Raw genomic sequence first — 16,913 nt, 5'->3', positions numbered from 1 at the left:
AGGCGGAGAGGAAGCGATCCGGGACAGAAAAGGCCCTCGGCCGTGAATAGACTTGCTGGGGTGTTGAGGTCAAGATTTGGTTTGATTTGACCTGGAAGGAAACACTCGAAGAGAGAGAGAGAGAGAGAGACAGAGCGCCACTGGTCCCGAAGCCCGGAGCGGGAACAGTACACATGCGAGTCGAGCTGCAGCAGCTGTGGTATGCCTGAGTTATAGTTGTGGGTTTTCAGGGCTGGGTTTGTTTAGTCAGCGTTGTCCTACAGATTACACCAGAACAGCCTTTGGCCCTAATAAAAGACCTACAGTTAGGTGGACACTTAACAATACCCCCTTTGTGTCTGTTGTTTATGAAAGCTTCTGCCCTAGAGTGTGGCTTACTCTCGCAATATTGTGTCGCGTTGCAAGTAATGTATTAAAAGTTGTATCTCGGGATCTCCGTTTCATCCTCCTCACCATCTAACAAAACAATCTTGTGTCCTTGATTTGTTTTTTTTTTAATGGCGAAACAAAGAGAGACAAAGCTAAAACGTTAAAAACGGTAGCCAGGTAGGAGACGTGACGTTTACAGCTTCCCTCTGGTGCGGTCTAATTCCTGCAGACCGGCTGGCAGACAATATGCTTTATGCTTTTGCAACTGGAGGAAGCTACAGAGCGCTCGTGTGTTTGATTCTTTGTCCGTGTCCCAGGTGTTGTAAAAGACACACAATGACTCTGTCATAAACCGATTCAGAGAGAAGAAGACAGAGGGAGGTAAAAGTTGAGAGAACAAGTTTGTGACTGATGTTGACTTTCTTTTAAACCCGAACTGAATGATTCAATGGAACGAGTCAAGCACACATAAAAGTGCTACAGCCTCTAGAGGCTGCAATGTTGATTACAGCCCACAATACTAAGACAATACTTGGCAGTGGAGAGTGCGCTTTTCTCCCGAAGAAAGGCCATGAGTTGTTCAACGTGGAAATGGTTCACCCTCTGGGGAGCATGAATGGGTTGATAGATTTAAATATTCCTTGTGTATAAGTGAACATGTATGCCTAATGGTGGCACCAGAGGAAAAGACCAGGAGGTCTCCTTAAGTTACAAGTTATGTCCTCTGGGGATCCAGAACAAAATTCCAAAATCTCCAAAAATTCAAGATACGTTGTCGTGGATCAAAGAAAAGTTTGAGTTGACAGCCACGTGTGCCAGAAGGCCAAGGGAGGGACCCAAATCAGTGTGAATCATCCTCTGGGGAGCATGAATATCACATCAAAAATACGACAAACCTGACTAGAAGTTGTCGCGATATCTTGCTATCTCGACCAAATTTTTCCTCCGCCAATCAAGTGTTTGATTATTATGAAATACGTTATTAGATCCATGTTATTTCAGTGAAATAAGCACAGGGGCAATCACCGCGGAGGCCTATGCATCGTATCTACTATGTTGAAGAAATGCCAGTCATACCTGTGTGTTTGTTTCTGCCCTTTGTTGTGTATTTTTACATGGAAAGTGAGTGCGTAGTTGTGTGTCTGACGTTAAGATTTGAACCCACGAAGCCTTGGACATACTTTCTGGTCGAGTGCGCGCTTCCGTTCACAGGACAATTGAAGCGTCCGTGTCGATCTGGCGCTCCACGCATGCACGTTTCTCGACCCAGTTTGATCGATCAAGATGAAGAAGTGTGTTTGTTGTTTTTGGCTGAACAAGAAGAAAAAAAGGCAAGAGGAGAAAATATAACGAGAATAGGACCAGGGACAAGGGGGGGGGGGGGGTACAACAGCACACTGGTGCAACAGATGAGTAGCATCAATGAGTAGAAGCATCCCCAGTACTCCAGAGCGGTGGTTCTCAAACTTTTTGACGTCAAGGACCCCTAAACTGACACACATTAGACCACGGACCCCCATTGGGACAAAATCATTGTCCCATTGGGACTCTGCTGTTTTAGCTCTGCTCTTTTAGCTGTTTTACTACAGAAAGTGTATGAAACCCATGACCGAAATAGTCACCCACTCTGTCACTCTGTGTTACTTATGGATGGAATTACAGTGAAAATAAATCATTCCACTTTTTGCTGGGGACCCCCTCAAGGACCCCACTTTGAGAACCGCTGCTCTAGACGATGACATTTACATCACGCGGCCCCTCTTTGGATGACGTGCACTTCACGAATGAACTGAAGTTGAGCTTCAGTGAGGGCCAGGCGGCAATCGGTGTAGTAAACCTCTCGCCTCCGTGTTCAAACTGTGATCTCTTAATCCAGACCTTATAATTATCGCTGCATGTGTTTAAGAGGAGGAAATAAGCCCGACATTTCTTTATTTCCAGGTCTTAATGTTGGCAGATTGTATTCATTTCCTTCAAGCCAGCAACACCTCGTAAAAAACCTCTCTTGTTGTACTGTACGTGCAGGAGAGAGACACCTGTGGAGCGTTCCCTCTTTGGAGGAGAAACTCAAACATCGTCAGTCAAACACATAAGCCCTCCCTGTGGGCCCTCCCTCGGGCGCTGTAGTGGCTTTGAATAAAGTGATACACTGGACATCCTTATAAAAGCATTGGTCAGTGTAGTGCAGACAACATTCATAATCAATTACCCATTCATGTCGGTTGTCACAGTTCCAGCTTGTCAAATCTGACGATCTGCCGCTTTTCAGCATTTCATTTCACTCTAAGTTGCATCTTTGGGTGGGTCAGACAAAACACACTTGGCAAATTGAACACTTAACTGTGGGCTCTGGGAAACTGTGACAGGCAATGTCTACTTTCTGCTGACTTTTTATAGACTAATCCCCCCCCCAAAAAATAATCTATATATAAGTGATAATCGTCCAGATGATGATTTGAGGGGAAGCGCGTGGAAATCGAGCAAAAGGAGACATCCAGAATATTGGGGTTCATAATAAAGGGAGACTTTGGTTTGAATTTTTCAAGTCTGTATGAACCTTGAGCCAAAAGAATGCCAGAAAAAAAACCCTGTCAGACTGAGTGGAATAAGAAGGGTGTAGGTGGGTGCAGTGTTTCAACAATCCGTGCCGTTGGTTTTCTGGTGAGGGCAGCCTCATTGTGACTGCTTACCATAGCAGATCTACAGGTCTGTCTATAACCCTCGAGGACAACAGTGGGAGTCAACAAATATGGACAGATGATAATGAATGGCGTCATACAGTCCATGCTGTATCATTCAGCATTTTTTATAGGTTTTTGTTGTCAGACTCTTGTCATGTTGTATGGTGATGATCATTAACGCTTTAAACCCACAATTGCATGTGTCATGATCAAGGGGGTGCAGGCATCTCTAAACGTATATATATATATATATATATATATCTAAAGGCATGCTGTTGTTTGACTCGACTTTCTCTCTCTCTCTCTTTACAGCTTGCCTTTTCCGCTACAATGTCCTATCGCTGGTTTACTTCCTCTACCTGCTCCTGGTGCCATGGTTCCTGTGTCCCAACAAACACACAATCAGAGGTAAGACCGCCGACCGTTCTCCCTCAGACCCCCAAGTTTGTCAAATTGAATGCGATTCCAGTCACCGTAGCTTCAGGAAGCGTTTGTCGCCCGTGGTGATTTGCTGGTGCACGTTATCGACTTGTCGTACGATGTATGGACCTGTCTCCAACATTTTCGCCAACATGATGCCGTAATAAAGGAGCAGGGTTGCCCCTGTCATTGTAATAGTTGGGGAGCATTTTGGGTCTCAACTGCCAAAACTAGCTCAACATCGATCCACCGATCAGAACAGAGGAACAAGCTGATGGGGTTTGATCAGCTAATCAACATCAGTTGTATGCGACTATATATTGAGCCTGAAGGTCACTGAGACACACACACACCCCCATTCTAAACTCAGAGAAGGACTGGAGCATTAGGACTGTGCTGTACTACGGGCAGCATGGTGCTGTATATGTTAGCATCCTCACAGCAGGTTCTGGTTCTGGATTCTAACCCTACTGCCCAGCTGGGCTCTTTCTGTGTGCCGTTTACGTGTTCTCCCCTGCGTTTGTGAGGGTTCCGGGCTGGTGCAGTCCCCCCCCCCAGCAGCCTGAAGACATGCAGGTGTGGTTAATTAGACACTCTAGATTGCGGGAAGGTGTGAAAGGTTGTCTGTCTTTACTCTATGTGTCAGCCCAGGATGCCCTTGCAAAATAGTGTCGGGGGGGGCTTGTTTTGGTGGAACATTTGCTCGTGGGGAGGCGAGCCCTGTCATTAAAATGGTTAAATCCCCTCTAAAGATAGCGTCACATAAAATAGTAAACGAGGTATGTAGACTATGAGATTTTACAACGTTTACTGACTAAAGATGAACATAAGTTGATCCTCGGTGTCCTGGAGGTGAAGCCTCCCTATACTTTAGTCCTGGAGGAGCTCACTGGACCCGTTAAAGCCACGTACGATCCATATCTTTGTCAAAGCATGTAGGCTGTTGGCTCGGAGGTTGTTGATGTTGTTTCATGTAGCAGGTAGCAGGGGGGGAGGAGAATGGCGACTGACATGGTCGCCTAGTGGCAGACTCATCCCAGCAGCCTACATCCGGTGAGTCGGACTAGCCCTGTAATAGTCCAGGGTCCAAGCCCTGGCACCCTGCAACCCTGTGAAAGGATCAGCGCATATAGATAATAGATGATGTGGCTAACACCGAATACCACGAGCATTTGGACTGGAAGGACACTGGACAGAAAGTACACTCAGCAAGAAGTTAAGTCTATATAAAACCAAGATGGCGCCGCGGATGGCTGCCTCGGTCTGTTGGAGCGCATTGTTTTGCCTTGTTTTGTTTGTAAACAGTGTTTTTTGTTTTGGTTCACGGAGCTCTTTCACCAGAGAAGAGCTCATGAACATCAGGGGAACATCTCCAGTGGATTTGTTTCCCGAATTTCTCGCACCTTTAACTGTTTTATGGGACATTCTGGTCAAAGGTGCTCTCACCTTTGCAGCTCTACGTCGACGTAGAGGGAAACGTGCCGGTGCGCTCGTGCGTCTTCGCCGGCGAGGACAACGCACACCGCTACCCGGAATATTCCTCTCTAACGTGCGCTCACTGGGGAATAAGATGGACGAACTCCAGCTGCTGATGAGGAGAAACAAGGACTTTTATTCATCTGCTGTTTTGTGCTTCACGGAGACATGGCTGGGGGAAAGAACTCCCGACGCGGCGCTGCAGCTGGACGGATTCCAGCTTCTCCGAGCGGACCGCGACGCGCACCTCTCCGGCAAAACAAAGGGTGGAGGTATTTGTTTCTACATCAACAGCAGCTGGTGTAACGACGTGACAGTGATCCGACGGCATTGCTCTCCTTCCCTGGAAACCTTTTTCATAAACTGTAAACCTTACTACTCCCCCCGTGAGTTCGCTTCATTCATTCTGGTCGGTGTTTACATTCCACCGGAGGCCAACGTGCAGGACGCACAGCGCGCACTCGCCGATCAGATACTGGAAACGGAGCGGACCAACCCGGACTCCTTAGTTATTGTCCTCGGTGACTTTAACAAAGGTAACCTCAGACACGAACTCCCCAAATACAAACAGTTTATTAATTGCCCCACCAGGGAGGGGAACACTCTGGATCACTGTTACACCACAGTCAGTAACGCTTTTCACGCCGTCACCCGCGCTGCACTGGGACACTCTGACCACGACATGGTCCACCTGATTCCCACATACAGGCAGAAATTAAAACTTTCTAAGCCTGTTGTGAGAACTTCGAAGAAGTGGACCAGTGAAGCTGCAGAGGACCTGAAGGCGTGTTTGGACTGTACTGACTGGGATGTTTTCAGGACTGCTACCAACAGTCTGGACGAGTACACAGAGGCTGTGACTTCATATATCAGCTTCTGTGAGGACTGCTGCGTACCAACTCGGACCAGGGTGAGTTATAACAACGACAAACCCTGGTTCACAGCAAGACTGCGACAGCTGAGGTTGGAAAAGGAAGAGGCGTTTAAGAGTGGCAACAGAGCGGAGTTTAAGGAAGCCAAGTACAAGTTTAGCAAGGCGGTGAGGGAAGCTAAACGACTGTACTCAGAGAGACTACAAAACCAGTTCTCCTCCAACGACTCTGCTTCTGTGTGGAGGGGGCTCAGGCAGATCACCAACTACAAGCCAAGAGCCCCCAACTCTGCTAACGACCGACGCCTCGCCAACAGCCTCAACGACTTCTACTGTCGCTTTGAAAGACAATGGGACAGTCCTAACACCATCCCCCACACCATCACCCACCAGCTCCAGCCCAACAGCCCCAACCCCCTCATCACACCTGGGGCTGAACTCTCACACCTCCTACCACCACAGCTGCCCCCCACAGCGCCCCCCACTCCTCCAGCATCGACACCTCTGTCTGTCCTTGAAAGAGATGTGAACAGGCTCTTCAAGAGACAAAACCCGCGTAAAGCTGCTGGACCAGACTCCATCTCCCCATCCTGCCTGAAGCGCTGCGCCGATCAGCTGTCTCCGGTGTTCACGGACATCTTCAACACCTCACTGGAGACATGCCACGTGCCAGCCTGTTTCAAGGCCTCCACCATCATCCCCGTCCCCAAAAAACCAGGGCCCACTGGATTAAATGACTACAGACCCGTCGCCCTGACCTCTGTGGTCATGAAATCATTTGAACGCCTGGTTTTGTCCCACCTCAAATCCATCACAGACTCTCTGCTGGACCCCCTGCAGTTCGCCTACAGAGCCAACAGGTCTGTAGACGACGCCGTCAACCTGGCTCTACACTTCATCCTCCAGCACCTGGACTCCGCAGGATCCTATGCCAGGATCCTGTTTGTGGACTTCAGCTCTGCCTTCAACACGATCGTCCCGGCTCTTCTTCAGGACAAGCTCTCCCAGCTCAACGTGCCTGACCCCACCTGCAGGTGGATCACAGATTTCCTGTCTGACAGGAAGCAGCACGTGAAGCTGGGGAAACACGTCTCTGACTCGCGGACGATCAGCACCGGCTCCCCTCAAGGCTGCGTTCTTTCTCCTCTACTCTTCTCCCTCTACACCAACAGCTGCACCTCCAGTCACCAGTCTGTCAAGCTCCTGAAGTTCGCGGACGACACCACCCTCATCGGACTCATCTCTGGAGAGGATGAGTCTGCCTACAGGTGGGAGATTGACCACCTGGTGACCTGGTGCAACAGCAACAACCTGGAGCTTAACGCTTCAAAGACAGTGGAGATGGTTGTTGACTTCAGGAAGAGCGCAGCCCCACCCGCCCCCATCACCCTGTGTGACTCTGCAGTGGACACTGTGGAGTCCTTCCGTTTCCTGGGCTCCATCATCAGCCAGGACCTCCGGTGGGAGCTGAACACCAGCTCCGTCATCAAGAAAGCCCAACAGAGGATGTACTTCCTGAGGCAGCTGAGGAAGTTTAACCTGCCACAAAAAATGCTGGTTCACTTCTACACTGCCATCATAGAGTCCATCCTCACCTCCTCCATCACCGTCTGGTACGCTGCTGCCTCCACCAAGGACAGACGCAGACTGCAGCGTATCATCCGCTCTGCAGAGAGGGTGATCGGCTGCAACCTCCCATCTCTTCAGGACCTGTACTCCTCCAGGACCCTGAGGAGAGCAGGGAAGATCGCTGCCGACCCCTCCCACCCCGGACACCATCTGTTCGACCCCCTCCCCTCTGGCAGAAGGCTGCGGTCCATCAGGACCAAAACCTCCCGCCACAAAAACAGTTTCTTCCCCTCTGCAGTCAACCTGACAAACTCTCACTGACCCCCCCCCCCCCAGAACACAAACACAAGCTCTACGTTATATTAACGTACATCACCCCTGTCCCCACTGCGTTACATTAACGCACCCACCCCCTACTGGACACTTTATCTGGACACTTTACTTATTCTTTATTCTGGTCACTGCACTGTTGTTATTTATCTTATCTTATTTTTTTATTTTTTTATTTTTATTTTTATTTTTATTCTTATTCTTATTTTAGCTTTTATATTCTACTTATTTGTTATCAAAACAATAGCACCTTCAGACCACAGCAAATTCCTTGTAATGTATGTTACTTGGCAATAAACAGTTTCTGATTCTGATTCTGATTCTGAAGTCTCCATTGCTAATTGTACCTCTTCAAATGTGAGTCTCAGTGGTGATTTGGAGACTTATTGTCCCATATAGCTTCACACGTCCTGCGTCCAAGAAGTACGCTTTGAGCCGTGTTTGGTTTGAAAAGTGTCTCGGCTTATGACTGCCGTTGCCACCTGCTCGTCGCAGGACGTTCTGGGTCCGCAAACTTGAAAGGTCAGGACAAGCAGTGATGTTCACGGGTGCTACGTCCATGCTTCTCTACAGTCTTGTCTAGTTTTGCCGCCCCCTCCCCTTTCCTCCTCTGGCAGCCTCGGCTTTGAGTCAAGTGGGAAAAATATGTTTATTCTGAGTATCTCCTTTCACCTGCAGTCGCTGTTTCAACGTTTCAGAATTGGCCGGTACGACCTTGCTTGTTTATGAGGCTGCTGAAAGCCTTCTTCGCCGCGGGTCTCCTGACAGCCTGTGACAGGTTTCATCCCAGCTTTATCGTGGATCGCGCCACTCATGCACACGTCGCCCTATAAAACCTAACTTTGCATCTCTACACCGCTGTGTAACGTGTGCAGTGGCCAGCGCTGACATGCTGTAGCTGATGGCTGTAGCGATTCGACGGCAGCGAAGCCGAGCTCAGGTCCGACACCTGCCGTGCACGTAACGTGTTGAAATGTACACAATCTCTTCTGGCTGCTTCAGATGGCGAGGTCAGATCACCAACCGCTGGCCAGACTGCCATGAAGTTGCCATGTGGATTGGCCCAAAGTTTCCCCTGGTTCATGATAAAGTACCTCAAAAACGAACACTTCCATCACCTTCGCGGTGAATACTCATCCCCGGATCTGGTTTTGGAATTTCATGGAATCATGTCACATCATTATGATATGATCATCATCATGCAGTGGTCCTCAGGACTGGATACTTATTATGTCTGCTACATGCACTGACATATGAATAATAATAACACGTTGGGCACCATTTTAATGCAACAACTGACGCAAAGTGCGAACACCTCCAAGCGCTCCTGCTAAATTTGGTTGATGTATGAAGAGTTTCACAAAGTGCAATGTGGTGATTAATACCCCCCCCCCCCCCCCCCCAATATCACTGATGTCATCGCTCTGAAACAGCTGTGCCGATCGCAGTGACGCATGACATTAGCTCAACAAATGACGAGTGGGCTCCTCCGGGAAATTTTGTTATTGTTTCGTGGGTGCAGAGCAGCGTGACGTGAACACTCAATAGAAAAAAATAACGGAAAAAAACAGTTTGGTGAAGCTGTTTACATTCCACTTCCACAGTCATAATATTCTGCTCTATTTCATGTTGTGCATTTTCACATCATGTTTCAAACAGACAGCAGCGGCGTTTGCAAGAGTAAAACATGAAACATTGAAAAAGCTGCAAAAGAAAACCGGAAAGGAGGTCGTGAGCTCTGGTAGTCTGATGTCTCCTGCATGGCAGGCAGAATACTGAGTTACAAGAGACCAGTCCGATGTGTGTGTGGTTTCTCTGTTGCCCCCTGGTGTCACCTGCATGTGATGTAATGAAGATTACATGGCAAGAGTTTCCATCCCACCTCTCTCAAAATAAAAGTGTTCCAGCCAGGCAGTTTAATAGAGTATGCCGCATTTGTGGTTCAGATGAGTCTCATAATAAACGTAGCGGTGACATGGTGGAAAAATGTGGGGATAGGCAGTATGAGGAAGGCCGGATCCAAAGATGCTCCAGAGAGTCAACAATGTCAGCCAAAGTGAATGTCTCAGCAAGAGGATGATTGATTCAGATAATGGATGCTAAGTATCAGACAGCGTTGTCCAGCTCTGCCCTGATTGGTCCATCTTAGATTAGAGAGTAGACTGACTCTCAGTCATGCAGATCACAACCACCTGAGTGGTGAATGTGTTTGTGCCTATGTATTGCTTGGGGATTTGACGAAATGTTGCTCTATTAAATTGAAATACAGTGTGCAGATCTTTTGTTTGATTCTTTCCGGTTTGTAATCCAGCACCAGATTTTTGGATGTGCGTACACTACACCATGTTTGTCTTAGGTTTAGGGAAAGATCATGGTTTGGTTGAAGATAATGACTCGGTCGCGGTTTTAGGGCCCGTGGTTGTTAATGTTAGGAAATTATCGTGGTCGAGATGAAGAGAAACCAACCTTGACTGGCTGGTGTTAGTTCTGTATTTGGTGTTGGTCTGTGTTTTAATACTTTCTGACTTTGGTTGGTTCCCACTGACGATGTGAACTTTTAAAAAACAGCTTACAAATACACTATATGGACAAAAGTATTGGGCCACCTACACATTACACCTACAGGAGCTTTTATGACATCCCATTCCAAATTCATAGGCATTAATATGAAGTTGGTCCCCCCCCCCTTTGCAGCTGTAACAGCTTGTCCTCTTCTGGGAAGGCTTTCTACAAGATTTTGGAGCGTGTCTGTGGGAATTTTTGCCCATTCATACAGAAGAGCATTTGTGAGCAATCTCCGATCTAGTTCATCCCAAAGGTGTTCAACGGGGTTGAGGTCAGGGCTCTGTGCGGGCCAGTCAAGTTCTTCCACGCCAAACTCATCCAACCATGCCTTTATGGACCTTGCTTTGTGCACTGGGGGGCACAGTCATGCTGGAACAGAAAAGGGCCTTTCCCCAAACTGTTTCCACAAAGTTGGAAGTGACAAATTTGAATAGTTTTTTGGACATCAACGGAGTTCTATGGCACAGACTAATAAGATATAACAGGATTTGGATACACATACAATACTTATCAGTATTCAGTACTCGTGAAGTAGCGTGGGATCGTGGGTGTTGTTGTCTTCACGGACTGTAAGATGACATCAAATAGCATCAAAGAACTGCAGAACAGAGCGACAGCACTTTCTGATGATATCTTCTAATACTGTGCACACCAGCAAGTGCGATTTAAGTTGTTTTTGTGTGCCTGTAAAAGCAGGCTCATTTATATGCATCAGTGTTCACGTGGTGCTTTATTTATGGTTGAATGTGGGCGTGCAGAGGGCGGGGCATGAGGCAGAGCCACGTGTGCACGCCATTTTTTGGCTTTTGTGTGCACATACACTTTTAGTATGGGTCTTGTGCACTGTTTTATAGATTATATTGGACATGATGATCTTTATCAGGATAAAATGTAGGTATGAAGCAGTTCTTTTCAGTGTACAGTTGATTTGAAATCTGTTATTATTATTATTGTTATTATTATCACTGTGACCTTGGTTTTGGCCATAACTCAAGAATTGATGACCATATTTCACAGTTGGTCGGACACTGAATAGGTGACACTTTTGACTCAAAGGTCAAAGGTCACTGTGACCTCAAAATAGATTTTTAACCATAATTTAAGACTGAACCGGACGATTCCAATATATCACTGATAATCCTTCATTGAGCCTATTTTCACTGGAATCATACATCAATATGGTGATAACTTCCATTCAGCCGAAAAATACTCTTTATATCTTTTTATTCAATTCAAAAGTATTCAGATACGGATGTAAACTGTAACTTGACTGGTTGGTGGAGGAGTTGTTGTATATATATCACCAGGAAATGGTGGTGTGGGAGGGTCAGATGTCTGGCATGACACAGAAATAAAAAAAGAACTAACTATCTTACGTTTCACTCTTGATGGAGCTACGCTAGCAATTTTCAACTGCTTCCAGTCTTTGTGCTAAGCTAGGCTAAACACATCCCATCTTGTCATCCGACTCCGCGTAAGTCGGTTAACAAGAGGATTTTATCAGCATGCCTTTAAAATACTCTGATTTTGTGTAGTTGACTTTGTATTCACGTGTCTTTGTATATTTAACTGAGTTCCGTTTTTATTACGCTGTATTTGACTGTCCGTTGACTTTTTACGTTTGACCCTCTACGTCTCTCTTTGTCTTACAGGTCACACCGGTCGCTTTATCAGAGCGGTATTCTGTACCAGTCTGCTATTTGTGCTGGCTCACATCTGCTTCCAGACAGTACTGTACACGCATCCTCCTCTCAACATCGCCATAGGTGATAACTGTTCGCAATGGGACACCATAACCAGACATATAGGACTGTCCAGGTATGTAAACTAGTGTTTGATGGTTGGATGACTGGTTGGGGGAAAGGGTGTTGATTAAAAACAAGTTTGTCTATTGAACGAAAGCATTTGGAAAAACAGAACTTAAAGCATTGTTGTTTAGTAAAGTAATCTTTGAACTTGAGGCAAAATCTGCGTCGAATATTTGAGGAAATATCAGAATATTTTCACATTTTCGTTGTCTGCGAAATGTTTTACGTCCCTTGACCGTTGTGTGTCTTGAAGGTTTCCCTTGGATGATCCTTGGAGCGTGTTACGCCTCCTGTGTCCTGACTTGGGTGTGTGTTTGGTTGCCCTGGTAACAACCGTGCTCTGCAGCAGATTGGTCAGGAACAGGGAAATGGTGGCTGCTGCCAACATTACGTCGGTGAGTCATTGTGCGTTTGTGTGTGTGTGTGTTAATGAAAGTGAGAGGCATGTTGTTGGGGTAAAAGCAAAGTTGACACAGTGTTTGGTAATAAGGTCATGAGGCACGATCAGGTAGCCTCATTTCACTTACGTCAGGTTTTACAGCACCTGGTGTAGTTGCCATAGTGACTAATAAAACAAGCCTGAATGCTGGTCCGTCCTAAATGACATTAACACTTTCTTTATTGTTTGTACTCTATTGTATGTTTATTGATGAGTAACTAACAGAACTGATAAGGCTATTTTTCTTCCTAATTTCTGGCATCATTTCTTTTTAGCCACACCTTTTATCTTTCGGTTACCATTTAGATTACTCCCAGAATGTATAGATAATCTCAGAAATAGGCTTTAACAGTCAACTGTTCCATCCCAGCAAGTTTCTTTTCACTTTTTTTTTTTTTTGCCAAGCAGCCTCTCTTTGTAGGTACAGTGTGTTTGTATCCCTCTTACAGCTCCACTGTTGTTGTTCGGCCTGTATAAACATGGCTGCCCTCTCTCTCTCTTTTGTCAGTGCCTCGTTGATGCTGTTGTATGTTAAAGTCTCCGTCTCCGTCCGCACAAAGTTGAAAACAGATCTGGATTGAATTAGCCTCTGCGAGTTGATAGTGATCGCCACCCCCCCCCCCCCCCGTGTAAAACCGAGCTCACTTCAAAAGCTCACACTAGTTGAAGACATTGGGGTACCTCTTTTTGTACGTTTATAGCAGAATGAACGTGAAAGATGTGGAGCCAGGAAAGTGATTTTGGCATCAAAAATAAAACAAAAACAAAAACCTGAACGGAAAGAGGAAACGTTATCACTGAAACACTTGTATTGGGAAAAAAAAGTTCCCCTGAAAAATAAAAACACAGGCAATAAAGATGAACAGGCAATTAAAACAATGAATCAGCTAATATGTGACAGCTAGTTAAAGCCAGAGGATTGCTGCGGTCAAGCCAGCCGCCATTTGGCTCTAAGGTTTGCCTCTGGAACAGTGACCTCTAGTAAACAATGTGCCAGTAGAGGCATAGTTAGCCTGACGTTACATGTGACGGATTCTCTCACAGACCTGAGGACAGCGGAGTGAGGGGCCATGAGGGCTAGCAGCAGTCTGAACCCGTTTCTAGTGGTTAAATGTGATGCTTTGGGGGAAACAAGGGTGCCTTGCAAGCACGCCTATACTTGGGACAGCAACGAACCCCCCCCCCCCGCTCACTTCCAACTGAGCTACCGCGCATACACATAGATATGCTGTCTGTCTATCACTCTATAGGAAACAGTGTTCAGATATTATAGCTCTAATTGTTACCATTCCTCCTTCCTGTTATTTTACAGACTATAATTAATCTCCATACTCCAGGTCTCTCTCAGTCTGATCTCTCTCTTTGTGTGTTTCCACTTCTCTCTCTCTCTCTCTCTCTCTCTTTACCTCCTCACTTTCATTCTTTTCCATTTCCAGGGCAACTGCCCAAACAAACAAGCACAAATCAGATTTAGGCCAGTAAAGGAGACGGAAACAATGGAATATGAGTATCTGAGAATCTGAGAGGGGCAGTTGAGACATATTCAAGTTTTGGGAGGTCTTTCATGTTGATGTGACAAACAGTCAAACTGGATTAACAGTCAAACATTACAGGTTTAAATGACGGCAGTGTCTGCCGGTTTGTTGGTCGGTGTGTCCACGGCAACTACAGGCTAGATTGCCATGGTATTTGCTCTGGGTATTTATGGTCCCCGGAGGATGATCCCTAGACCTTTCACGTCCCCTTGACTCCGTAACAAGGTATCGCAAAAACAAAGGATTGGAATTTCACGACATGTTTGGTTGATATTCATGATCTACTGAGGATCATGTGTCCTCTAGCAGGGTAGAAGTAGGCATTAGCCGAACCTTTTGTTCCTGAGACTCTTCTGCATTACAAAAGAATAAAGACACAGCAAATATGAACTTCAAGTGCAAACCACTTTATCTCCGGGTGGACACAATGTCCACTTGGACACATACAATTAGGTTGCAATGAACTGTTCTGACTACGGTCGTGCTCCCCAGAGAACCGTTTCTATATTGGACGCTTCATGAGCTTTCCTCGAGTGCCACCTTCAGGACAAAATGGTTATTAAGGCCACAAGATGCACTGAGATTAACAACACAAAGAAAACTAAAGCCATCTTCTCTCTGTCTCCTGTAATTATGAACAATAATGGTTATCATTGAAGCTATACAGTACCTGGGCACTGTTATTGATAGCTATTCAGAGCATATTGGCCTTTTTGTATTCAGTGTATGCATTGTCGGTGCAAAACGAGAACAAACTGGACAGGGTTGGCAATATAACTGGGGAGCCAATGTACGTTATTACTTACATGGCAGACCAGTACACCATGAATGCAGCTCACAAGATCATAGCAGACTCGCTGCGCCCCCCCTCCCTGCGGTCTGAATATGCACCTTTATCCTCAGGGTGAAGGTATAGCATTTCTTTTTTACGAGACTCATGTGTGGCTGTTGGTGTTTTTTGTTGTTGTTGATATTCTTTTAGGCTCTTTGTGCAAAGCGGATCCCCCCAGGAGCGATAAAGGTTTCCTTCACCCCTTCTGAAAAGCATTTTATGTAACGGGGATCATCAGTCGCATGACAATTATTTCATTCCGTAATTCAGAGGGTTCTCTCAAGGGGGTGACTTTGTGGGATATTCCTGTCTCAGTAATAAGAAGCATACGATCTTTGCCACCTGTTACTGCGTATCATGGCTGTGTTTTGCTGGTACTTCAGTACTCTATACCGTGAGTTCACGGGATATTAGATTACTCTGTGTGTGTGTATGCGCATCTAGATGGAGGGGGTTTCTATTTATATTCCTGGGTCCGACCCTATGTTGCCGTTTCGTGATGGAACCTGTACTTAAGAGTGAGTGAGAGAGTAAGCGTGACAACATGCTGTGTTAAGTGTACCATTAAAACCCCTGGGCTGCTGCCCCCTCACATAAACTACACCCATACCGCAGTATAAGCAGCGCGATAGGAACGGTGGTCCTGTAAAACTTTCCATACAATAAACATTTACGTACGCAATAAGAAGAATCCTGCTGAGGTGAAACCAAACATTTCTGATTTTTTTTTTGTTTTTTTTAGTGAACCCAAAAAAACATTGCACACGTATAGGAAGGGGATCCAGGTATCCTGAAATAAAGAAGTGGTGGGACGGCATCTATGACGAACTTACTGCATAACATCAGTGGCAGACACAGAGCTGGAAGTGGATTTATCTGCGGGTGACCCATGTGAACGCAGCATTTATGTGCACAGAGCACACTACAAGCAACTTATCGATTCATTTAAAAAAAAAAAACATATCCAAACGTAAATATGGGTGACTTGTCTGAGAACGTCTCACTATTTGCCTTTCCGTTTCCATATTGCTCGCATTGCTTCAGGAGTTCCATGGAAAAGAACTTCCCTAGCCGAAATCTAAATGAACTGGGTCCCCGTACTTTTGTTGAAGGGAAGTGTGGCTTGCTACCGGTGGACCACGTTGTGTATATTTTAGATGAGTGTTCATGCATCCAGTCCTTTTGGAAAGAAGTTGGATGGATGTTTGGTTTTCCTGAGGTACTGTCTTCACGTTCCCTAGCCACATCCACGTTTCTGAATGTTTATATCGAAGGGACACATTTCAAGAGCTGTATGGCAACAAGTAGAACACGTTTTTTTTTTTACCAAATGCTGGCTTTAGGGAAGCTCTGTTGTTCTGCGCGAGAGATCCATGGAGAGAATTGTTTCTTATTGTAATTATAGCTGCTATGGCTCTCTCTCTCTCTCTCCAACCCAACCGGTCAAAGCAGATGACCCCCCCCCCCCACCTAGAGTCTGGTTCCGCTTGAGGTTTCTGCCTCTTAAAAGGAAGTTTTTCCTTGCCGCTGTCTCCAAAGGTCTTGCTCATGGTGGGACCTGTTGGGTCTCTGTAATAACATTATAAAGAGTCGGTCTGGAGCTGCTCTATTTTGTAAAGTGTCATGAGATGACTTTTTTTTGTTGTGACTTGACGCTATATAAATAAAATTGAATTGAAACTGAATTAACATTGAATTGATCAGACTTATGATTATTTAGCAAATAACCAATTGATCTCTTGCTCTCGACATGCCTTCAGACCTGGTTCCTCCAGCCAGCAGTTGGAGTGCTGCAGTCCTGACTGACTGACTGACCACTGGTTCTAAGGACCTTGATCAAAGTAAATTAGGGGCTGAATGCCTAGATTTTAGATCAGCTTTTGATTTCATTGATCACGGAATCTGCACTCTCTTGGATCAAACGCTGTTCATCCAACAGTGCTCAAAGAGTTCATTACGACGGCTGCTTTTTTCCGATCCATGGAAGTTTGCTGTCCTCGATCCGAGGAGCACCTGAT

At 46.0% G+C, this 16,913-nt stretch overlaps 1 protein-coding gene across 1 annotated transcript in view; it reads left to right on the top strand.

Moving 5' to 3' along the window:
* piezo1 (piezo type mechanosensitive ion channel component 1 (Er blood group)) overlaps positions 1-16,913 on the top strand; it is a 77,073-nt gene that overhangs the window by 17,337 nt on the left and 42,823 nt on the right. Inside the window, exons 2-4 of the mRNA XM_070916564.1 lie at positions 3,363-3,458; positions 11,934-12,099; positions 12,343-12,488. Of these exons, the coding sequence (XP_070772665.1) occupies positions 3,363-3,458; positions 11,934-12,099; positions 12,343-12,488 (408 nt within the window). The remainder of the gene's footprint in view (positions 1-3,362; positions 3,459-11,933; positions 12,100-12,342; positions 12,489-16,913) is intronic.

This window comes from Enoplosus armatus, chromosome 12 (assembly GCF_043641665.1).
Source record: "Enoplosus armatus isolate fEnoArm2 chromosome 12, fEnoArm2.hap1, whole genome shotgun sequence".
In the NCBI taxonomy this organism is placed as follows: domain Eukaryota; kingdom Metazoa; phylum Chordata; class Actinopteri; order Centrarchiformes; family Enoplosidae; genus Enoplosus; species Enoplosus armatus.
This window is presented reverse-complemented; position numbering and strand designations above follow the sequence as displayed.